This window comes from Prosopis cineraria, unplaced genomic scaffold (assembly GCF_029017545.1).
Source record: "Prosopis cineraria cultivar Desert tree isolate PC_DT_omini unplaced genomic scaffold, ASM2901754v1 PC8, whole genome shotgun sequence".
Lineage (NCBI taxonomy): Eukaryota > Viridiplantae > Streptophyta > Magnoliopsida > Fabales > Fabaceae > Prosopis > Prosopis cineraria.
The window spans coordinates 1,835,383-1,859,507 of NW_026555339.1; the positions used below are offsets into that span (position 1 = coordinate 1,835,383).

Genomic DNA, 24,125 nt, shown 5'->3' on the forward strand with positions numbered 1-24,125 from the left:
TATATTTAAAATTTATTTATTTTTTATTAATTTCACATTTTAATTTTTAAAATATTAAATTTTGATTGTTTAAAATTAAATTTAACAGTTGAGATGAGAAGCGGAGGAAAAATAAAAGAAAGAAAAAATAAAAAAAAGCCAAGTTAGATTACTTGAGTGCCAACAAAAAGCTCCTTCAGAAGTAACAAAGAAAGTAAAACTTCTTTCTTTTCTCTTCATTTTTTCTTAATTTTTTATTTTAATTATTAAATTCATTTTTGAATGGTTGAGATTTAATGATCTTAATTATTTAAAAATAAATTTAATAATTGAGGTGAGAAGTGAAAATGAAATGAAGAGAAAAGAAAATAGAGAGAAGTCTAAGTTTAACTCCGAGAGCGAGAGAAACGCAACAACAAATGTCAATGCCTTCATAGTCCAATGAGATGCGAACTCTTATGCAAGTAGAAAGTTCACGAGTACGGCTTGTAATTCCGTGTTCTTTGTGTTGCCCTTCTAGTTGAAAAAAGAAAAACGCAGCAAGGCAAAGTACAATACACAGAAGCAATGGGTTGAAGTTCCTCAAATTCAAGGTGATAATAGCAACGAATCAAGCAGAGTCATATTCCACACCCAAAGTCGATTGAAGCTTTTTCCCGTGATAGCTTTTCATGCATAGCCTCCCGCTCATTGATGGATCGGAACTGGACTGAGCTTCACAGGCACGACAAAGAAAACGTTGCGGCGAGAGATTCTCAACGATACAGTGAATTTCAGAATGGCAAATAAACAGCTGCTATTCAGCGCATCGAACGAACAACTAAGAAGAGCGACATGACGGATCGAGAGAGAAAAACCCGATAAAAACGAAGAACGATCCGATAAGTTGAGTTGCATGAACTAACGATCATTTGGGAGAATCATAGACCCCTAGCTCCATAATTTGATGAAGCAATTAATTTATAGACTACATCTATTCTATGGAGTTTCTCGAATCGCAGCCTGCAGGATCAGGGTAGATGAGCTGTCAAGTGTTGGGACCAGGGGTGCACAGCAACTTAGGGCTGGGTTGGGAAATCGGGACGCAAAACCATCAAAACGAAAAGAACTAATCATGATGTTTCCACCTACAAAGTCTGTTCTGTGTTTTTCTTCTCTTTAGATCTACGCCGTTAATTATCACTCTCTATGGCTGATTGCTGGTGATAACGTAATGGACCTTGTCGGCGAGTGGGGCCACGTGGCTTCATTCGATTGGATTGGGGCTTTATTAGTGCCCTAATCTGATAATCATTTTAAAGGTTCCGTGGAGATATTTATGCTAAATTGGGGAGTTAATTATGAGGCCATTTGCAGCGACCGGATAACAGCTGGCATCCTGCATCTAAACATCATTCTGTGCCTAACACGTTTCAATGGCTCCTCTTTCTCTCTCTCCTTTGTGGTCTGCGTCTGCTCCTTCTCGTCTTTTGTTTCACCGGCGAATCTTGGTTTGTCCTCCAGGATTCAGTCATGCTTCTGTTCCTGAAACGGAATCACTGTCGCCGTCGCCGTCGACATCGAATTTGACCCCGAAAGTTGTGGTCACCAGAGAGCGTGGCAAGAATGGCAAGCTTATCAGTGCTCTGGTACTTACTTCTCTGTCATCCCTTAGTTCACCATGAACCACTACTTGCTTCGCTGTTTGATGAACAATTTAGTTCCTCTATATTGCCGTAAGGCGTTTGATTTTAGGGTCTCATTGTAGCTTCCCGCATTATTGTGCTTGCTTCTCCTGTTATCCGGCCATGTTCTTCAAGGTTTACTCTGACTTATACAGAATATATTCGCGTTTTTGAAATGTTAACTGTCCACCATTCCGTCTTCAAGGTGTTTGATTAAAGGTGGAAAAGAATGGTAAATTTGATCATTTCCCTTTTCTTATTTTTCTAAATTCGTACGGCTTCTTTACTGGCTTTTCAAATTATTATTTCGCAAGTTACTAATACTTTAAGGCTTAAGCACGTTCTAGTAAATGTATAAATTATATATTATAAAGACAAAATATATGGACAATGACGTAGGTTCCTAAAATTATTAGAAACTACTTCTGATAATTGCTTTTATCCAATATAGTTTACGTTGAAAAGCTAATGTCGAAGTGCAAACAACTATAGTTTCTCACAATGTTGATCAGCGTAGCCTGGGTTTTAAGTCACTGTACTTACAAACTCGTTCTGTGTGAACTTTTAAGTTTATTCTCGTTCAGCTTCAGAAAGTTGACCTATTTATTTTAACTTCCTATATGACATTCGAGTCCTTGAAGTTTTCTAAGTACTTGATATTCGCTTCATCAGATCGGTGTTAACTTAAAAGGCTTGGGAGGATAACTAATTGAACGTAGACTACTGTTCTTAATTGGCTTGTCTTTCTAGCACAAATGAAGCCTAATCAATATCGTGTATTAACTTCATCATGGTCATTTATTTGTCTATCAGTTTATTTGTTTGTGTTTTTTCCGTCTTTCATTTCCTCCCAAAGAACAGAAGTTAGAAGCTAATAAAAGATTTCATCTCTAATTGATCTTTGCTTAAGATTTATAGGATCATTTCTGAATACATATCTGAAGCGGTAATGCATCAATTCTTAGGCTGTCAATCCTTTATATACAACCACTAACGCCATTTTGTTTTCCTGTTATTAGGATTTTAGATGACAGATGATCCTAATTTATGTCCCATATATTGTTTTATTATTATATATATTTTTTGTTTTTCTATCCTCTTCCATTGGGAAAATTTTGGTAAAATATTTTATGCACTAAGGTGATCAATTGATTATTTGGCCCTGACTGTCCCAGAATAACATTAAGTGGAATTAAAATGCTAACTAAAAATGCAAAGCTCCTCTTAGAAGATTTTCAAGTTGAATGAAACTAAAAGGGTAGTTTGATGTTGAGTGCAGAATAAACATAAAATCAATTGTTTGGAGTTTCCACTCATTGAGCACACTTTGGGACCTGACATGGATAGACTTGCTTCTGTATTAAGTGGTGAGTTTTATTGTGGACTCCATCTTTTTCATTGTGTGCCATTACCTCAATGACTGCATTTTTTTTTTATGACTGACATACTGATTTTTCAACCAAAGATAAACTTGACTTGATCTTTAACATATAAAATTTATTTGTATGGGTTGTGGCTGATCTAATTCAAACACGTGGCTCTATATGCTTTTTCTTTGGCATTGAGTTCCTGCATGTGTGCTTCTAGTACACTTCATTAGAGATTGGATGGGGAATTCCTGCTTTTAAATAGTATCGGCTATCTAGAATCTGGAAAGCATGGGGAATTTTGAATTTATGATTGTATAGTGATAGCCAACTCATATTACTACATGTGTTATGCATTTAGTAATGTGCCTCATCACTTGACACTGATTCATTTCTCGCCATTTTCCTCAATAATGGCAGATAATTCATTTGATTGGATTGTCATAACATCTCCTGAAGCAGGTTCAGTTTTCCTAGAGGCATGGAGGTAAGGTTAGGAGTTGCTAACTGAAGACAGACATTATTTATACATGAAGCAGTTCCCTTACATTTACCCAATTTATTGCACTCTTTATCATTGATCCTGTCTTTGGACTTTATATCTTCTCTCATTTTTCTTCTGCAAGTTTTAATGCCTTTTTTCCTTTCAATGTGTATTTATTGGCTTTACTTTGAATATCATATATGTAATATGTGAAATACTTAAAAACCATTTTTTGTTATCGTGTAACAATTGATCCAATTGCCTGTGATCTTTAATATCTATTGGATGTGATTCATGAATTGTCAAAGATGCCAATGTATGCCTTATCCAGCCTTGTTAATTTATAGGCTGTATAAATGGTTGACTTGGTTGATTCATTATTATAAATTCACTCCTTTGTTACAATCTTTAACGTTGTGGAACATTTTATTTCTTAATGAATTTTCTTAGTCTTATTTGTGGTCTTTAGAGCTGCTGGGGCCCCCCATGTCAAAATAAGCGTTGTTGGAGCTGGTACTGCAAGTGTTTTCAAGGAAGTCTCACTGTCATCAAAGCAGTCACTTGATGTTGCCTTTGCACCATCAAAAGGTATCTGGACATGCACGTAACCATAGGCTGAGTTAAAATTTTGCATTCGCACTGTATTATTCCCAATTTTGTTCCTTTCTGACTCTTAAAAGTATTTAAAGCATTCCATAAAAACACACGTGACAATGACTTCCAAGATGCATATGGAGAATATTACCTTGTTGAACTGTTAAAGATCATGAGCTTGTAGACTGGGGAGAGAGGAACTATGCTTTGCGTTTGTTATTCTGTGTGTAAGAGTAAGTGCATGTCTATTACTTTGGACAAAGCTGGAAAGTGAGTCTACACCACAATCTGCATTTTGATTTGTGGATGGTCTTTTTTTTTAAGTAGTTGTCTTGAAGAGAGAGAATATTTCATTCGCTTAGCTGGCATTTGAACCTTAATGATCTGAAAGTGATTCCCATTGTGTCTCTGATAAATTTCAGCAACAGGGAAGGTTTTGGCTACAGAGCTTCCAAAGGATGGAAAAAATTGCACCGTGTTGTATCCTGCTTCTGCAAAAGCTAGCAGTGAGATTGGTAAGTGAATAATTTTGGTTTCAATTTATTAATTTCATATAGTATTGCCATTTTAAAATTAAATTTTTTGTTTAATGATTATAATTGTAAAAGGCAATGGTATATTAATTGTCTGATATTTATGAATCAGAGGAAGGACTTTCTAACCGTGGATTTGATGTTACAAGGTTGAATACATACACAACGGTAAGTTGTTTTTCCTTGATTCGCCCATTCCTTAGTGAGAAAACATAGTTCAATTTAACTTCTTCCTTGCAGGTATTGGAGTATTTTATTTTCTAATGTTGTATCTCATCATTAGTTGACTGGATTGATTGTAAATTTAGTATTTTTACTTTTACTGATCCTGAAGTCCCAGTAAACTGTTTCATGGTTAAGTGGGTGGAAATTTTCTGGTGCTTTATGATCATTGTAGTTTGTAGGAAAATGTTACAATTGCATAAAGTCTAGACTGTTTCTAACTCTATACCCCTCATGTTTATTTATCTTGTGATAGAAGGAACAACACAGCTTCATACAATGTCTATCTGCATCCCGCTGGTATCTATTAGATCTAGATGTTTTCTTGTCATTTCTGAAAAATTTAGGTTGCAAATGGTTTTCCTCAGAGTTGATCATAAGCTATTTTTACAATGACAATAACTGATGAAAAATAACTGGACTGATCTATGTATTTATTTAGCTGTGTGAGAGATACGCATTAGCCCCTGGTTCTTACATGTATGGCAGGTACCAGTTCAGCATGTTGACCAAGGGATCTTAAAGCAGGCACTTGATATACCTGTTGTTGCTGTAGCTTCACCATCTGCAATTCGGTGAGTTTCTTATCTTGTTTCTCTGCCTTTAATTTTCTTTCGACTTTGTGAAAAATATTATTAGTTCTAACCTACAAAGAAGTATTCATAGTTCTGTTCTTAATGAGTTCTGATATTAAATACTCCCTCCGTTCAAAAATATAAGGTATTTTTAATCAAATTTCACCCCTCAATAAAGTAGGTACTTGTCTCTAAATTAATACTATCTTTTCATATTTACCCTTATTTAATAGAGCATTTTAGTCTAAAATAAATATGAAGTGATTTATTCATTAGGGGTATTTTTGAAAAAAAAATGCAAGGATTATAACTCGAAACACTAAAAATGCTTTACATTTTTAAATGGAGGAAGTAAAAATTATGGAAATTGGCCTTGTCATCTTATTTGGCCTGTAGAAATAGGTTGATGGCTGTTCTTAGGAAGCTCTATGGTATTTACCAATTCATGAATCCTGCTGTAACAGTGCTTGGAAGAATCTTATTTCAGAATCAGATTGGAATGGTTCTGTTGCATGCATTGGCGAGACTACTGCTGCCATGGCTAAAAGATTAGGGTTTGAAAAAGTGTATTACCCATCACAACCAGGCCTTGAAGGGTGACTACAGATCCAAGTTTATTTTGCTCTGTGATAATCTTTTTATTTGTTTTTGATAAACCTTCCTCCCATTGGCAGCTGGGTAGATAGCATTGTTGATGCCTTGGGATCACATGATGATTCATTGAGGTAGCATTCATGTCTGCCCTCTCCATTGCAACCCGGTGATGCGTCCCACTGCTTTTCATGCAGCGGTCATTAAACTAATGCTTCCACATATGGATGATGGATCTACTTCCTCTCCTCAGTAATGTATTTTTGAAGTTACTGACAGAGGCTATCATAAGATCCTTTCGTGAACAAATATTCTATCATGTAAATACCGTTCCTGATCACTGTCACTTTACCTGATCCATGCTAAAATGTATATTTGGTACTTGGTGAGTTGGTGCAGCTTTTTTATATTCATGCATCTAAGCTATTTGGGCATCATAAATTCTTTAATTAATTTTTTATTGAATTTAGTTGAGTGGTATGATGTCCCGAGACATGATGCTTAATTATGAAGGTCTCAAGTATCTTAATTAAAAATGAGAAGATGATCTACTTTTGCAACACAAGAGAAAGGGAGACGGATATTTCACTATTTTTTTCAATTTTATAATTAAATGTTGTTATATGTTGTACAAATTTTTTTAAAAAACAGACAACTAGATATCATTATTTATAACTTATGAATGATATAATAATTTTAAATTTTAAATTTTAAAATTTAGGATTAAATTTAGGGTAATATTGATTCCTTTTGGGTCAGAAAAAGCCCGTAATTCCCTATCGGCTTGATACGAGATGCCGCTATGCTTTGCCTCTCTGTCGGCAAATCTGGGCCTCTGCGATCTTTCTTTCTTCTTCACCTACCTCCGTGTGTTTTTCAGCCTTCTTAGTTCTTCCATTAAAAAAGGAACTCCTCTTCGCTCAAAAATTGGGGAATAAAAGGAATTCCTCGAAACAAAAGTCCAGTACTTCATTTTATGAGCAAATGGAAATTGTTATCATTTTTAAGTGATTATTAACTTCAAATTCTCTCATTCTGACCATTGTCTAATGAGTATAACTCAGTTGGGAGAGTGTTCCTGCTCTATACTGAATATCTTCCAGCTACTCGTGCCGCACCGTAATGATACATAGCTTCTATGTGACCTCCACTTTGCGTTGTCCCGAAAGGTTTTTGTATTTTGATTACAATTTAAAGTTCTTTTTTAATCTTGGTGGCTTGCGAGACCAACTGGTTCTTCCCTCAAATACTAATAATTTTCTGAAATGGCCACAACAATTCTGCTCCTCTTAACTATTGCTTACCCACACAAATAGTAGCCCTGCAGTGAAAACGGATTTGCTGTTCTTGATTCTAGTAGGGGCAGGGGAAGGCACACCATAAAGCTTGTCGCTGCCCCAAATCAAAAAGTAACAGAACAAAAGGATCTGGTTCCTTTCACGTAGCTGCGGCAACAACTAGTCCCATTATTTCTTTTCCCTTTGTCTAAAGCAAGACTTACAGAAACCCATGGACATGCCAGACTCGCCATCTTCCAATCATATAATACCTTTATCTAATGAAAATGAAGCAAAGCTAATTTTCTGATTTTTTTTTTTTTTGAAACCTTCATCATTCTTTAGCCAGTGGCCACCTCATATACTTCTCACTGTTGCCTAAATTCCAATCCCCACCACCACACCATGTGACTGAAATTAAATGGCTATAATGGCTAAATTACTCTGTGGGCACACTTGCTTAGGGACATCCAATCTGGTACACTCCCCCCTAGCGCGAAATCATCATTAGATCATGTCTAGCAATAAAACTGAAATGCGTCCTGTTGAAGCTTGTGCTGTTTATAAGTACGATTATAATAATAAATAAAGCAGGGACATAGGAAAAGCAGAAAAAAAAAAAAAAAGGGTATGTGACAGACTTGGATAACGATAACAATGATTTTGGATGCATGACCATCCAGTTTCACTTCATTAACTTCATTTCAAACTAGCCCCCACACCGATAAAGAAGCTTCTTGTGGTTCACATTATCAGGGAGATGTGATGTTTCTGCGAATAGCATGTCTTTCGAGCAGAGATTACGTTCATAGTGGGGCTTATATGTACGAGTCTCTCTGTGGAACGTGGTGCATCATCATCACTCCCCACCACCACCCAACCCATCGCATCCCTTGTTACAATGCTAAACAAGTCAGAAGTCGTTTTCTCGAAGCAAGGATGAACATCTGTGCCTAAAATCAACCATAATATTTATAACTCGTTCACTTTCTGTGAATTTCTTTCAATCTTTTTAGAAGCACTAATTGATAACATCTAAACTTGATCTATCTTTTTCGAGTTATGAATGAACTGGTGATGTACAAATACTTGAGATTCCTGCGTGTGAGAGAGACCTTGAGACAGTTGTGGGTCTGAGTGGTACAATTCTGCTTTCCAGCACAACTAAAGTAGGTTTCTTCGGTGCTCTTCGTGAAATTGTCACATAATCAGCAGTGCAAGATTCAATTATTACCTCCTGTATTGTCCCCTCTCCATCCATTGTCGGTTATCTTCTTCCCTGGTAATGATTTTTATTACGAAATGAACAGAACCTGATGACCAAATAGATCATATTAATTCTAGCAAAAGAGCGTACAAATTAGAAAATAAAACAGAAAAGTATAGCTTTCTCAACACAAGAGCTCGTACAAAGTACAAACTAAACCCTCTTTTTGTGGAGGGGTAAAGAAGAAAGAGTAAAAAAACACAAACCCATTAAGTGGACGTCATTGATCCCAAGCATAAAAAAGCAAGTCTCTTCTGTCCTTTTATCTATCTTAAAGAGTTGGAAGAGAGCGCTTCTTGAAACGGCTAACTCGTTAGGTATTAGACCTTAAAACCAAGTTTTCCATGCACACACATGGTGGCATGCAAGTGCACGGTTTTGCTTCCTATTGCATATAGTTTTGTATGACATCTTACTGAAGCCAGAAGGTATTACTGTTAGTTGCCAAGTTCTTGTCGGAAGAAATAGTAGATGCAGCTAGCAACCACACTTTGTCGCGCATACCTGTAGCAACGAAATGTGTGTTTATAAATTACGTTTCTCATTTTATATTTTTTGTCAGTAAGTCTGGATTATTGTAAAACTTAGGAGTTTCACACAATAAATCAACTGACAAGCTTGGCGTGTAACATGGAATTGTGTTGGGGAAAAATAATTAGGAAACTCTGAAGACATGTGTATTTAATTTGGTAAGTTTTTCACCACTTAAATTTCCAAATTATGCCATGTTCGTGTGATAGTACTGAGGTTGATATTGCATCTAACAGCAAGAGAAGAATCCGCAGAGTGCTAGCTGGGGCAGGAAACAAACAAACCCTGTTCCTGTTACAATCGTCATATTGATATATAATATGTTGTTCTCCACCTTCATCCTTGTAATTTACAACTGGTCAAATTAAACAATGGTTTGTTTGTTCAGTTGTTTTCTTCTTCTTTGTAACCAGCAACAAGAGATCCCACTGGCGAATCCTATTCTAAATTCGTGCCTTAATTACTCAGAGTTTTGATTAACGGCGAGTATGCCATGTATTTTTAATGAGGAAGAGAGAGAGAGAGTGAAGCTTAGGACTGCGTGATCTCCAAAATGTCCAATTTGAATCAAACATGCACAGATGGCAACAGAAATGTGTGTCATTATTAGTAGGTGTTGGAATCCTCTAATGTCAGCTTTAGGTGAAGTAATTTTTATGCATAAATGAAAAATGTATACCTGTTTAGAAGAATTTATTATTCTACATATGTAGATGATCCTTTTTACCCCCCCCCCAAAAAAAAGGAGATGGTCCTTAATATTAGAACAGAGTTTCTCCCACCTAAACTATCCCTTTATTTTATTTTTTATTTTTTGTTTCAAGCCGACTCTTTTCAGTTTTGGTTACTATTCTCTCCTTTTTATTTTTCCCCGTTTGTGATGGTTGGTGTAAGGTGCCAAATTGAATTTGTTTTGACATTTCCATTCCGCCTATTAGCTGGGTGTAAGTGATATGTGGAAATTTTTTGTAAAAAAAAATAATAAAATCCCTTTAAAAGACCTAAAAGACAATGATTGCTATGAAATGTTATAATTATTGACTTGTTTGGCATTTTAGTCTTTTGTGTAGTGACATCTTTGCCCTTATACCCTCTCTCCCTCATTCCTCTCTCGGCCTTTTCCTTTATGCTATAAGGATTCTAGAAATTGATATGCATCCTAGACAATCAAACTTTGCTCTTCATCTTAACTATTCATCAGTTTGTTTCCCTTTTTTCTAAAACCAGTCGTCAATAACATTTTTGTTAGGCAACGACCTAAAACCATCGAGCAACCATCTATGATCGATGAGTCCTTTAAGGCAATTGCCTTAGTGTCGTTAGGACAACCATTATGGCTAAGCTTGCTGTCTTTGTTGCGGCCATTAGCTTAAGGAGCGATCTCTCCAACCTTAACCAACAATGTCAACTTGGCTAACATGCTTCCTACAAGAACTCTTTTGGCCTTCCATATCCTAATATGGATCTTCACCAACAATAGTGCCTACAAAGACACTGCACACCTACTCAATGCGTCACTTCTAACCCTCCTTATTGTGTCATGCTTCTTTGTAACTTCCTTTTAAATTGATAAGCATCCCAAACAATTAAACTTTTCTCTTTCTCTTACCTCTTTGTTAATTTGTTTCCTTTTTCTAAAACTAATCGCCAACAAGATTTCTATTAGGCAATGACCTAAAACCACCAAGCAGTCATCCAAGATTGATGAGTCCATTGAGGCAACCACCTTGGTGTTGCAAAAAACAAAAAATTGTAGCCTAGCCTACTGTCTTTACCTCAGCCACTAGCTTAAGAAGTGATCTCTCGAACCCTAACCAACACAGCTAACTTGGCTAACCTGCTTCCTACAAGGACTCTCTTGGCCTTCTAGATCCTACTGCCAATCTTCACCAACAATAGTGCCTGTACTGATACCAGATGCCTCATCAGTGTGTCTCTCTTGAGCCTTATCTCCATGTCATGCTTCCTCGCCATCTTTACCAATAACGTAGAGGTTAACGGGAAGGTGTACCATGGCCTTGCCACCTCAATGAGTTATGGTTGTTTGACTATTGGGTGGACGGGTCTAGGTCAGATCTTCCTGACATGAGCAAGACGAGAGTGAGGTTGATAGACTTCATCCATGTGGTTTCATCAGTTTACGTAGCAGTGGAGATGAGGGACAAGAATGCGATGAGCTTTATGTATCTAGCACCGGCGATGGAGACAAAATAAGTCTTGGACATTGTTCCAATGGGGAGAGGTTGTAAATCTAATATCCTAATTCATATATAATTGAATATGATAAAATAAAAATTTTGTGCATACCTGAGGAATCTATTGATCGCTTAAGATAGCTCGATTACCTCGAGTATAGAGGATGCACAACCTGCTGGACCCTAGAGTCTTCAGAGAATGTAGAGGTAGTGGAGTAGAGGAAAAATGTATCATGTGTTTACGGTTATCAACTGATCGACTTATAAAGATCAGATCAGTGACTGCTTTATTAAATAATTAAATAATTATATTTCATTATCTCTGACTCAGTCAGTTAAGAGATAGGGAATAACTGACGGCTACTAGGTTGTGGGTTGGACCTCTGCCCATTAGGCTCACTTATGTGGTCATATTCAATTACCCTAATAGTATGATTTGGACAATAGAATCTATACTCACGAGATTCGATGCAATAGCCAATAAAGAAATCATTAAAAGTTTTAGCATCAAGTTTCATCTGTTGTGAATTGTAAGGTTTTACCTGTACTTTACAACCCCAAACTCGCACATGCTTCAGTGCAGGAGTCCTTTTAAAATACAACTTGTATGGAGTCTTTGAAATTGACTTGTCAGGAACTTGATTCAAAATATGAAGAGCAATTTTAAGTGCATCACCCCACAAAAATTCTAGTAGTGAGGAGTGACTGATCATGCTTCTAACCATATCCATAAGAGTATGATTTCACCTTTCTACAACCCCATTCTGCTGTGGGGTGCTAGACATAGTATATTGAGCTTCAATGCCATGCTCTTGAAGGTACAAAGTGAATGGCCCAGGGTTTCTGCCAGTCTCAGTATATCTCTCATAAAATTCTCCTCCTCTATTAGATCTCATACATTTGATTAACTTGCCAGGTTTCAATTCAACTTTTGCTTTAAAGGTCTTGAATGCATTAAGAGACTCACCCTTTTCACGTAAGAGTTCAATCCATCTATGACGAGAGTAATTATCTGTGAAGGTGATGAAATATCTGAAACCACCCATAGCTGGAGGTATGATAGGTCCACAAATGTCAGTATAGATTAGGTCTAAAGTGTTTTCAGACCTCTTTGCTCCTTTGACTCTAGCTCTAGTAGGAAATTTTTTCTTTATACAATCAACACAAGTCTCAAAATCTGAGAAATCAAGGTCTTGTAAGACACCGCACGTGCTTTAATCTCTCTCTAGAGATATAACCCAAACAACGATGCCATAACATAGAGGAATTATTGTTGGGCCTTTGACGTTTATGCCCAATGGCAACATTGATATGGAGATTAGAAAGTTTAAGTGACCAATCATTCAATCGATATAAACCATATATCAAGAAAGCACAACCAACATTAATGGAATCAAAATAAATATCAATTTTCTCATTTCCTGGGAAGAATGAATAGCCATGAATATCCAATGCAGAAGTTGAAATTAAATTCCTCTTCGTAGAAGGTACATAAACAACATGGTTCAAATTTAAAACATGACCAGAATTTAAATACAAAGAAATAATTTTAATGCATTTAATTGATGCCTTGCTCCCTGCTATATCAAAGACTGACCTCTCTGCTTCACTTGGAACCTTCTGGTTTTTTAATCCCTGTAGATAATTCACAATATATACAATGGCACCAGAATCCAGCCACCATGAGTCAAAGAAAGTTTCAATGGTGTTAGATTCAAAACAAACTAGAGCTAGAGGAGCAGTTTAAAGAATTATACCTTTACTTTCTTGTTTGTTCTTCAGTTTAAAGCAATTAGCTTTAATATGACCCGGTTTCTTGTAATAATTGCATAACCCTTTAAAGGGTTTCTTCTTTGACTTCTCACTCTTATTACCATCCTTCTTAAAAGTTAGATTATTAGGCTTTAGGGCCTTATGCTTCTTCCCCTTTTTCTTATACGACCCTCTAGATTTGCTACTAGAGTCATGAGAAATATAGTTTACTGAGTAAGAGAAATTCTTCTTCATAGCTTCCTCTTCTTGAGTAACTATTGATATAATTTGGTCAACAGACTATTCAGCTTCTTGTGAGTTGTATGAAGTCTTTAAGAATGGGTACTCCGATAGCAGTGATTGAAGAACACAATAAACTAAGGTACTTTCACCCAAATCAATCCCATATGACTTAAGCTTATTGTAGTAATGAACAAGCTTCAGAATATGCTCCCTTATATCAGAAACTCCGTCATATCGAGTATTGTCAAAAGTGACAAATAGTAGTTCTTTGAGTCTTATCAAGCTTCTTGTATTTGTTACCTATAGTTTTCAAGTATTCCATTGCAGTATCCTTTTCAAGAATGCTATCCTTAATTTCCTTTTCAATTATATACTTAATGATCGCTAGATAGATTCGGTTGAACTCACTCCATTGTTTATGGAAGGCCATTTCAAAAGCATTAGACTTTAAAGAGAGATCCGCAGGCTTGGGTTCCCTCAGAGCTAAATCTTTCTAAAAAATAGTCAGATACATATTCAAGGACTCTTTTCAGTCATCATAATTAGTTCCATTCAGAGCCTTCACAAATGATAGTTGCACAAAAGTAGAAATTGAAATTGCAAAATAAAAAATGAAAAATATTAATTATGCGTGCACAACATAATTATAAAGCAAAATTTTCCTACAAGCGATTATCAATTATTCAACTATAATCATACACCAAGAAGGCTCAAATATTATAAATATTTAACTTATACAAAAGTCTATATAAAATAATGTATTAAATATTTTCATACTTATAGGGTACAATAAATATCTAATACATTAAAAAAAAGAGTGCGATTAGCCTATCCATAAAAATTAACCATCAAAATCACATTAATAATATCACATTATGGGGTATGTCCATTGTCAATGCTACAAGATCCTAAACATTATTAATAATTCACATAGTCACAAATTTTATGACCTTAGGACAAAATAAAATTATTTTAAAAGTCCTTGGGGCCTTTTTAAAAATTAGAAAATAAATTTAGGACTTAAATAGAATTTTAAAAAGGTGTCCAAGGGTACATAGGTAATTCTAGAAGAGATTTGAGTCAAAATTATAATTCTGAAAGTAAAGGGACTAAAATATAATTTCAAAAAATTTATTGGGGTCACGACAGAAATTACATAAATTATAGGCCGAACGAGGTAATTCTGTCTAGGGATTAAAACTTAATTAATAGAATTTTTTTTAAATTATGAAACAGGATCCTTAGGAATCGGTTTCTAACCCCTTTCGTGCCTCTAACCCTTTTTTATGATCTAGGCTCATACGAAAAATGGGCCCAGAACCTGTAAAATCGGATCCCTAAGATTCGATTCTTGACCCTGTTCTGGGTCTCCTTTAGCTGCAGGGAGAGGAGACCCAACCTTATGATGCTGGCATCTATGGAGTAGTAGCTAGCTACCACGATGCCGACACCTCCCACGACGACTGTGCAATAGGCGAGACGCGGGCAAATGTGAAGTAGCAGCCACCCACGACGTCGCTGAACCAGAGGCAAGGAGGAACACTATTGTGTGGACTATGGAAGCCAAGGGGAAAGCTTTTTCGATAGTCCTGGAGGCTTTTCGATAGTATTTACGACGACAAAGCAAAAAAATGACGGACTGAACACTATTTCTGGCAACTTCACAGCGAATGCGAAGACACCATCTCGACCATGAAGAAGACTCAGGGGAAGGAGAAAATAATGAACATGATAATGAAGGCAATAATATATCAAATGTTATATTTGATCGTAATATTTCCTTAAACATAAGAATGTATTTAAATCTTATTCATACTCATTTTCAATAACAAGAATATCAAGAGAATTATTAACATATAAGCATGAATTTTTATCAATATACTTTTATACGCAAAAGAAAAGTTGAGATATATAGATCATTACTCGTAACCTGGCTCTGATGCTATATGTAAATCTAATATCTCAATTCATATATAATTGAATATGATAAAATAAAATAATTTTATGCGTACCTGAGGAATCCATTGATTACTTAAGATAGCTCGATTACCTTGAGTGTAGACAAATGCACAACTCACTAGACCCCAAACTCTTTAGATAATGCAAAGATAATGGAATAGAGGAAAAATGTATCGTGTGTTTATAGTTATCGACTGATCGACTTATAAGGATCAGATCAGTAACCGCTTTATTAAAAAATTAAATAATTATATTTCATTATCTCTGACTCAGTCGGTTAAGAGATATGGAATAACTGACGGCTATTGGGTTGTGAGTTAGGCCTCTGCCCATTGGGCTCACTTATGTGGTTCACCTATCACGGTCCATACAAGATCATAAACGTCAATCTGTTTGGGCTTATTAATTAATGTTAATCCATAAATAAATATTCCAATAGAGGTTTGATCTACAGCTTGTTGTTCATTGTTTTTTCAACAACCACACATGGAGTTAGATATCCAATTACAACAACAAATTGATTTGATTGGTTCTAGAAAAAAAGAATCAAATTAATGAGAAGTTAAAAGAAATAGCAACGTTTGGTTGTTTGGGATGGTTATCAATTTCCAAAATCCTTATAGCACAGAGGAAGAGGACGAGTGAGAAGAACGAGGGAGAGAGGGCATGGGGGCAAAGATTTCATTACATAACAAACTAAAATGCCAAACAAATCTTAAGAGATTATTAAATAATTATAACATTTCATGTTACCTATTTATTGTTCATGTATTTTAGAAGAATTTTATTTTCATTATGTACTTTTTCAATGACAAGCATCAATCAAAGTCAGGATCTAGCAATCAAGGATGGAATTAAAGTCATGATGAAAATATCATATTTGGATTTAGCGTGACTTTCTTTTGGTGAACAGATTTAGGATGATTATAAGTATAAAGAATAGTATACTTGTTAACAGTTATATGTTTTTGATTCTTTTTTCTGTCAAATCTAACAATTTTATTAACATCAAAATGGGAAACTTGTTAAGTCATTGTGACAATTGTAGTTAAATGAAGTTAAATAATACGCTTTACACTTTTTAAACGAGGTGTTAATTAAACTGAAATTATCCATGTGTAGATTTATAGTCACATTTACAACTGAACAATAACATTCAATTACAATATTATAATGGAGCTTAAAGTTGAAATATAAGTATAAATATAATTAACAAACGTTTTATATGAAGATGCTGTGTCAAATCAGGCGGCTCTCATACATTGCACAAAATATAAATAATAAACTATGCTGCTTGTAGCTTTGGGAACCAAGTGCTTTGCTAAAAATTAATTCCATTTTGGTATTAATTACTATTTGTTTTGAAGACTAATTTATACGACTCTTTCTTTATAATTAATGAAAAGATCCTCCCTAAGTCCCTGTGGCCATTTTTTTTAATGAAAAAAATATATATATTAAATAAAAAATAATTATAAAATTTAAAGATTTTGTGATACTTTCATCACTCATCACTTCTTGTGAAGAAGTGACAAGTGATTGAAGGTATAGAAATTATTCTTCAAACTATGAGACATCTAACTAACTTGTTATCCTTATGCCATTCCACTGACTAAAAATGATTTATCATGTAAATTAAAATAATATATATTAACACTATAAAATTAAGAGGGTTAATATTATCATATTATATTTTATCAAACAAATACAATTTAACAGCTAAGTGATAGTATTCTGTGTCACATACAAACATCAACAAATTAACTAAATATCATGCTATTTATTCAACAATTAATTAATAAGAAGAGGTAAGTCATTGAGGAATAAAAGCATTTAATCAAGATTTGGAATGTTAGTTAAAGATAGGTTAGCAAGTTTATGGGAAGAAAACAATGTTGCGCAGCCAAAAAGCGAAGTTAGCATTGAATAGTGAAATGGTGGCATTCAAAGGGCTCTGAATGGAGATGAATATTGTGACGTACTGATGGAAGATTAGCTGGAACAATTAATAAATCCCAATCACGAGCCATGCTTTTTTCAAAAAAATGGGGGAAGCGTCAGTTTGTGATTTGGAGTCACCGTCACGTGGTTGAGAGGAGGACGCGACGAGAGTAGCGGATCCTTTTCGTACTCGAACATATCTAGCTCGTTGACAACAAATTACAAATTCTTTTTTTTTAAAAAAATCAATCTTTAAAATTGTAATTACTTTTATAGATCAAAATCATTTTTCAATTTTGCGAGATTTATTATTATATTTTTAAGAACTATTATTAAATTTTAAAAACATTATCATTTTAGTTATTTTGATAATATTTTTTTGAAAAATATAATTTTGAGTCTTAATACTTTGCTCGAATTTTATTTTAAGTTCATGTATTTTTTTATATTTTAAGTTTCTATATTTTTATTTTTAGGTATTCTAAATCTCTCAGTGAGTAGTATTATAGGAACCTAAAACATTAAAAAATAAAAGTGTAAGAATTTAAAATATAAAAAAAATTTAGAGATTTGTAACAACAATTGAACAAAGTGTAAGGACCCAAAATTATATTTTTTTAATTTTTTAATTTTTTGAGAACTTAATTTTTAAAAATAATGATAACTTTTAAGATTTTGTGTGATAATAATTTTCAAGTTGTTTAATTATAAGATATTTTTGGGAGAGTTTCAACGTATTAAAATATATAACTTGACAAAACTAAAATTTCATTAATAATATTTTTTTTAACATTACCTTTCTCATATTTTTTTTAAATATTTTTTATAAATAAAATATTAAATAAAGGTTTTTTTTTAAATTTTTATATTTTTATTTTAAAAAAATAAAGTTATGAAATATATTTAATAAATTTTATTAATACGTATAGTTTTATTTAAAAATATTTTATAATTTAAATTATGCTAGCATCAAGCCTATTTATATGCTCCCCGCCCCCCTAGCTCCTAAAATCGCTTGATGCCAGTGATCTTCAATTAATTTAAAAAAAGAGGCTTCAGTGGATTAAAAATTATTTATTCTTGCCAAAGGTTGATTTAATTAGTAAGGATATGGCCAATAATTTATAAAATTATGAGTTTAAATTTTATTATTCATGGGAGAACTTTATTAATGAATAATTTATAAGTATATTTGTAAGTGCTCTTTAAATTTAGAGATATTTTTGATTTTAATAACATTTTGGATGCAACCCACCTAACTTTTTTTAAATTTTTTTTAAGAACCCTTTATTCTCAGAGGGACCATAATTACGTAATTATTAGTTTTTGTCATTTTACTAAAAAAGGATAAGAAACGAACCAAAACAAAAGAGGAAAAAGGGAGGGAGGGCTGAAGAGCGGTGAGGTTAAGGTAAAAACTCAAACGATATGATAAATGGAGTATGATTTAAAAGAATTAAGGGAAAGTAGTAATCAAGATCTTTATATAAAATCTAAGTTAGTTAAGAATAAGTTATTGTTAAAAATCAAATAAAAAACAAACCTGAATGAATTATTATTAATTTAAAAATAATTATTATTAAAATTTGAATGAATTTTTATTAATACAAAATCAATTCAAATTAATAAGTGTCTATTTTAATTTTAATAATAATAATTATTGTCTGATATAAATTTTATATAGAAATTCTTGAATATTGTTTTTCCAAGAATCAGTAGTCCCTCCTATGTCCTAACGTGATGGGTATTTAAATTATTGTTGAGAGATGTATCACATGTAGTAAACAATCGAATCTCAAACATGATAGGATAGAAGGACTTGTGAGAAGAAGGAAAAGAAAGAAAGAAAGAAAGAAACTCAAAGGACGTGATGATTGGAGCAGCCTTCCACCACAGTGCTCATATTCGCATATGATTAGTCTTTCTTGTGAGTAAGTGAAGTCAGTAATCACTCAATTAACCTCTCAACTCTTTGATTGAAATGTCTCAAAAAAAAAAAAAAAAGATGAAAAACTCTTTCTAGCGAATCAAATCATAGTAAGTAGTAATTGACCCACCCCGCTCTTATCTCCCACCACCCAGGCTCCTACCTCTATTATTTAAATATTTTCTTTGCACTCGTTGGTAGCGGTGGCAACTCTACTCTCCTCCTCCTCGTCTCCATCGTCTTTCCTATCTCCCTCGCGTCTAATTTCTATTCTTTCATCTGTTCTTCTTGGCATCAACCATTTGTAGTTGTAATCTTTACAATTCCGTGTTGAACCGCAATCGCTGAGTATTATTAGCATTGGTGGCGTTCGAGTTCGTGATTCCTGCTGGATCACTGCACTGAACAACTGCCAATTTTGAAGTTCTTCGAAAGTTAGAGGTTTGAGTTTTATCCAGAGCAATTCGTTAGCGTTTCGATGATTTTGTGTTCTTCGAATTGGATGCTGTATATACAATTCGGTTGTTGCAGATTTAATAGAGCTGGAAACGATGAACACCAAAACCAGCACTAGGCTGTACCCTATGAAAGCTTCGGTCTCAATTGGACAAGTAATAAAACTTGCCATTCTTTATTGTAGTCAAAACAGAGTACATTTATGTTGTATGCATTTTTGAAAAGCGGTTTGTACAGTGAACGAAATTAATGATTATTTAATTGTATACGCCGCCCCATAGTTATAACCAGAAAATATGGTTTCGACTTTTCTGAACTCGCTTTGCTGAGAGATCCCTGGAGCCAGGAATTCTCGTTAGTGTTATTTTTTAAAAAGACGATATATACCTATCTCGAATGGCAGATACATGCATTGACAAGACAAAAAAACCGATGCTGGTTTTTCACAGTACATGATTGATCTTCCAATATCAATCTTTCAAACTTCACTCTTTCCATTGCTTTTCCCTGTTTTTCAATCCGACACTAGACACTTACTTTCAGCTTCTAGGATTTCACCTTTGCCATTGTTATTTATTTGCAAATCATAGGTAGATTCTGACATCTTTGGCCTTGAATGAAAAGGCAGAAATGCAGGGAAGCTTGCGAAAGGGCACTGCTAATAAAGTCGAAGGTCGAAAAGCCTCCAGTAGATATAGAATATCGGCATTGCAACAAGATGTATTGACGTTCTTTCTTTTCAATCTCTATTGGTCTCATTTCCTGATTTCTTATCCAAAACTGAGCTGCAGACCATGAATTTCAGATTCATGAGCTGAAAAAGAAGCTTAGACATGAGGAGAACATCCACAGAGCATTGGAGAGGGCTTTTAACAGACCTTTGGGAGCTCTGCCTCGTCTTCCTCCGTATCTCCCCCCCTGCGTTAGTAAACATATCTCCCTTTGTATTGTTTCTTTCTTTCCAAAAAAAAAAAAAAAAAAACTCAATTTTGGAAATAAATAATTTCTATTTTTCGCTAAGAGAAAATAAAAGAAGCATGGCAGCAATAGTAGTTAAAGGTGATTTAAGAGCAGATTAAACAATCTAAGATAGATTGTCAAGGATTTTGAGGAGAAGGGTAATGTTAGTCCAGCCATCCGACTGCTGACTTTCAATCATTTGTAGATGCTAGCTCTTCTGGCTGAAGTAGCAGTTCTGGAAGAGGAAATTGTTAGGCTAGAAGAGCAGGTAGTACAATCCAGGCAGGACTTGTACCAGGAAGCTGTCTACTTGTCATCTTCAAAGAGAAGAATGGGGCATTCAGCTGATATAAACAATGCAAATTCAGTTGAAAGCGCAAGACAGGTCAAACTGAAGTCTTCTTCCCACACAATGAATAACGCAGCAACATCTAAAACTAGGCTTACAACATTACCAGGTGAGCATTTTTATGATTGGTGATTCAGCTTAATAATCTGTATTAGTTTAGAGCGCTCATTTCTTAAGAGTACTTTGTGCAAGAGTGGAATCTTATGGTTTGTGCCTGTTAATTATCATGCCAGAGGATCGGCACAGAAAGGAGAACGAATTCTGCACGAATTCTTTTAAGAGAAGCAAACATTTTTCATGTAACAACCACACAACTAGAATTCCAATCAAGAAACTTTCATCCGACAATAAGTCAGGGCAGAAGTGTTGGGACCCACATAAGAGACAGGTATGTAACTGATTATCATCTGTGTGATCAGAGTTGGTGTGAGGAAATTATTTTGTGCAATCAATTTGAGCTTTCATCATTTGCAGCAAGAATTAAGGGTGAAAAACAAACCAATTGCAGAAGTAGGGAATCCCAGTCGACATGAAAAACCACTGGGAGATGACAGCCCTAATATTATTTCTGAAAACATTTTGAAGTGCTTATCAACCGTCCTCATGAGAATGAGTTCAGCGAAGAATCCAAGACCTGCAGGTGACATATCATCGTTATTGGCTCAGAAAACTCACAACTGCATTGAAGGATGGGATCCTTATGGTACCTCTTGGGGATCTGGGAAGGAGGATATTGGTCCATATAATCAACTATGTGCAATTGAAGCCAGATCTTTCAATCCAAAACGAACCGCAAATTCTTTGATTTTACTGTCTAGATTAAAGTATGCAAGTTACTATCTAAACTGGAATATTAATTGCTTTTTCTTTTTTTTTTTTTCAATGGAACTTCTTATTTGTCTCATTTGGAAGGCATAAAGTTCTGATTTGGTAAAATGTGCAGAATTCTTTTGAGGAAACTTGCCTCTGCCAAGTTAGAAAACCTCAACCACCAGGAGAAACTTGCATTCTGGATCAACATCTATAACTCCTGTATGATGAACGTACGTCAATTGTCCATTGGTGTAACACTCAATATTATCCGAATCTAAAAGTTTCTTTTACTCTCACCACTTTTTTATTATTCTTCTGTTCATTTACAGTAGAAGTTTGTCACAATGCTATGCTTTTTTCCTCCTCTTCTCTTTAGCAATTATGAAGGAAGGTCTTTAAAATTCTAATTTTCTTCAGGCCTTCATTGAGAATGGCATTCCTGAGAGTCCTGAGATGTTTGTTTCACTGATGCAGAAGGTGTGGGCTACTTCTATTTCTTTCTGGTTAGAATGGCAATTCTTATATTCTACATTTAGGATTTTTAAAATAAAAAAAAAAAGCATAGGCGTACTTAAAATTTCTGTGATTCTTTCCCGTTATTTAGGCAACAATAAATGTGGGCGGACACTTGCTAAGTGCAAACACTATCGAACATTTCATCCTTAGACTTCCCTACAACTGGAAATTTGTAAGCCTTGCTCATTTCAAATTCTGCTTATCTATGAATAGGAATAGTCATTCACCAAGCTTCTTGCTGCTAAATTTGTGCAGACGTTTCTGAAGGGAGCTAAGAATCATGAAATGACAGCAAGAAGCATATTTGGACTGGAATTGTCAGAACCTCTAGTGACATTTGCACTCTCCCGTGGAACTTGGTCCTCTCCCGCTGTAAGTTTATGTGAAGTATACCTTTCTAAATTAATTCCATGTAACCTTTTATCACTAAGGCTTCTGCTATATATATTCATTTGTCTGTGGCTTTGTGTTGATTCATAAATTTTGTTGGATGAAGGTGAGAATTTATACGGCGTCACAGGTTGAGGACCAGCTGGAAGTTGCAAAAAGGGAGTATTTGCAGGCAGCAATTGGTATTTCATCGTTCAAGATTGCTATCCCAAAACTGCTGGATTGGTATTTACTGGATTTTGCAGAAGACTTGGAATCATTGCTGGATTGGATCTTCCTCCAGTTACCAAGTGAACTTGGGAAAGAAGCCATCAAGTTCATTGAAAAAAGAAGAAGCCAGCCCCTCTCACAATTTGTACAGATTATACCATATGACTTCACTTTTAGATATCTTCTATGCACATGATTTTGCTAGTTTTCTGAATAGTCTTATTTGTATACTCCTGTAGATCTTACATACAAAGAACATACATAATAATTTGTCGTCCCTTCAGCGAGCTCAATTCTTTATACAGCCTCTCATGTTGAGTCAAAACTACCATGTGAACGCACTAGTGCTCAACAAATATTATTTGATGACTTGGTCACATCATCTTCTTCCTGCCAGTTATCATACTCGGAACCTCTAGGTCAACATCAAGTTCTTAAGGAAATCCATGAGGACGAGATTTACCCTTCTGGTGACTTGAACTGGACAACAGAAATTCTGAATACTTTCTGCTGTACGGATAATAAATATATCTCCAACCACAAAGAAGAGCAAACCAAGGTGGCTATGAAGGTCTGGTATGAAACAAATAACAACAAACTGTATTTAGAGGGTGACACAAAAATATGATTATATTGAAATCTGCATTATATCATTTTATCTCAACCTATTTTCAAATAATATTGAATGTAAGAATCCGCATTAAAGCAAATATGGACATGTCATCAGGCTATCAGCGTGATCAATGGTGCATTTATAGCACATATTGAAAGATGAGAGAAAAAGGATATTATGGTGGTGGAGTTCCATAAATATGGCAACAATGAAAGCACGAGTGATGAGAAATTCTCTAGTCATTAGCACAGAGAGAGGCCTGACTTGTGGTCCAATGTCCCTCTGATTAATGGCAGCCTGTTTCTCGTGTCTCACAAGAAGTCCCCTCTTATTTCTAATCAATAGTTCGGCCATTGCAACTCCATTATATTGTTCACCAACCCTTCCCGCTGGCCCTTCCCTATTCGTATATGGTCCCAAGCTCTCTTTGCTGGAAACAAGCTCAGTTCTATGCTCTATTTTCTCCTTTGTATTCTTTGTAATTAAATCATGGTAACGAAAACATTATGAACCACAGCCTCTCTCTTTGCTGTAAATTCATAGTACTGTTTTTATCCTTGCGGTTAATTGGCCCCAACTTAATTCGTCCCCCCTTGCATAGTATATGTATGTGTACTCATTCTGGCTCTCAATTGCCAGCTAAACTCAACAGCTTTTTTCCCAGATCGTCATTTTTTCAAATTAATTAATAACCTGGCATGTGGTACTAATTCTTTT

The 24,125-nt window shown here is 34.9% G+C and overlaps 2 protein-coding genes across 5 annotated transcripts; both read left to right on the top strand.

The window, feature by feature from the left end:
• The first annotated feature begins 433 nt into the window (after nt 1-433).
• On the top strand, nt 434-6,426 carry LOC129318693 (uroporphyrinogen-III synthase, chloroplastic). Of its 2 annotated transcripts, none has more exons than XR_008595291.1 (9): nt 434-1,607; nt 2,923-3,010; nt 3,431-3,497; nt 3,964-4,082; nt 4,511-4,603; nt 4,734-4,789; nt 5,333-5,418; nt 5,906-6,014; nt 6,093-6,426. XR_008595291.1 is itself a non-coding variant. In XM_054963596.1 (9 exons), the coding sequence occupies exons 1-9, from the start codon at nt 1,395-1,397 to the stop codon at nt 6,145-6,147; spliced, it is 909 nt and encodes a 302-aa protein (XP_054819571.1). In that variant the 5' UTR covers nt 447-1,394; the 3' UTR covers nt 6,148-6,426. The 2 variants fall into 2 exon arrangements, 1 of the variants encoding a protein (XP_054819571.1); XM_054963596.1 differs by having other exon boundaries at nt 447-1,607; nt 5,883-6,014.
• A 12,884-nt stretch (nt 6,427-19,310) lies between these two features.
• Nucleotides 19,311-23,088, top strand: LOC129318485 (uncharacterized). 3 transcript variants are annotated; one of them, XM_054963277.1, is made up of 12 exons: nt 19,311-19,542; nt 19,633-19,712; nt 20,182-20,277; nt 20,363-20,479; nt 20,723-20,975; nt 21,100-21,254; nt 21,341-21,690; nt 21,810-21,909; nt 22,097-22,156; nt 22,284-22,367; nt 22,451-22,567; nt 22,692-23,088. In XM_054963277.1, the coding sequence occupies exons 2-12, from the start codon at nt 19,653-19,655 to the stop codon at nt 22,989-22,991; spliced, it is 1,692 nt and encodes a 563-aa protein (XP_054819252.1). In that variant the 5' UTR covers nt 19,311-19,542; nt 19,633-19,652; the 3' UTR covers nt 22,992-23,088. The 3 variants fall into 3 exon arrangements, with proteins under 3 accessions (XP_054819252.1, XP_054819253.1, XP_054819254.1); XM_054963278.1 differs by having other exon boundaries at nt 20,186-20,277; XM_054963279.1 differs by lacking the exon at nt 19,633-19,712.
• Nucleotides 23,089-24,125: the final 1,037 nt, after the last annotated feature.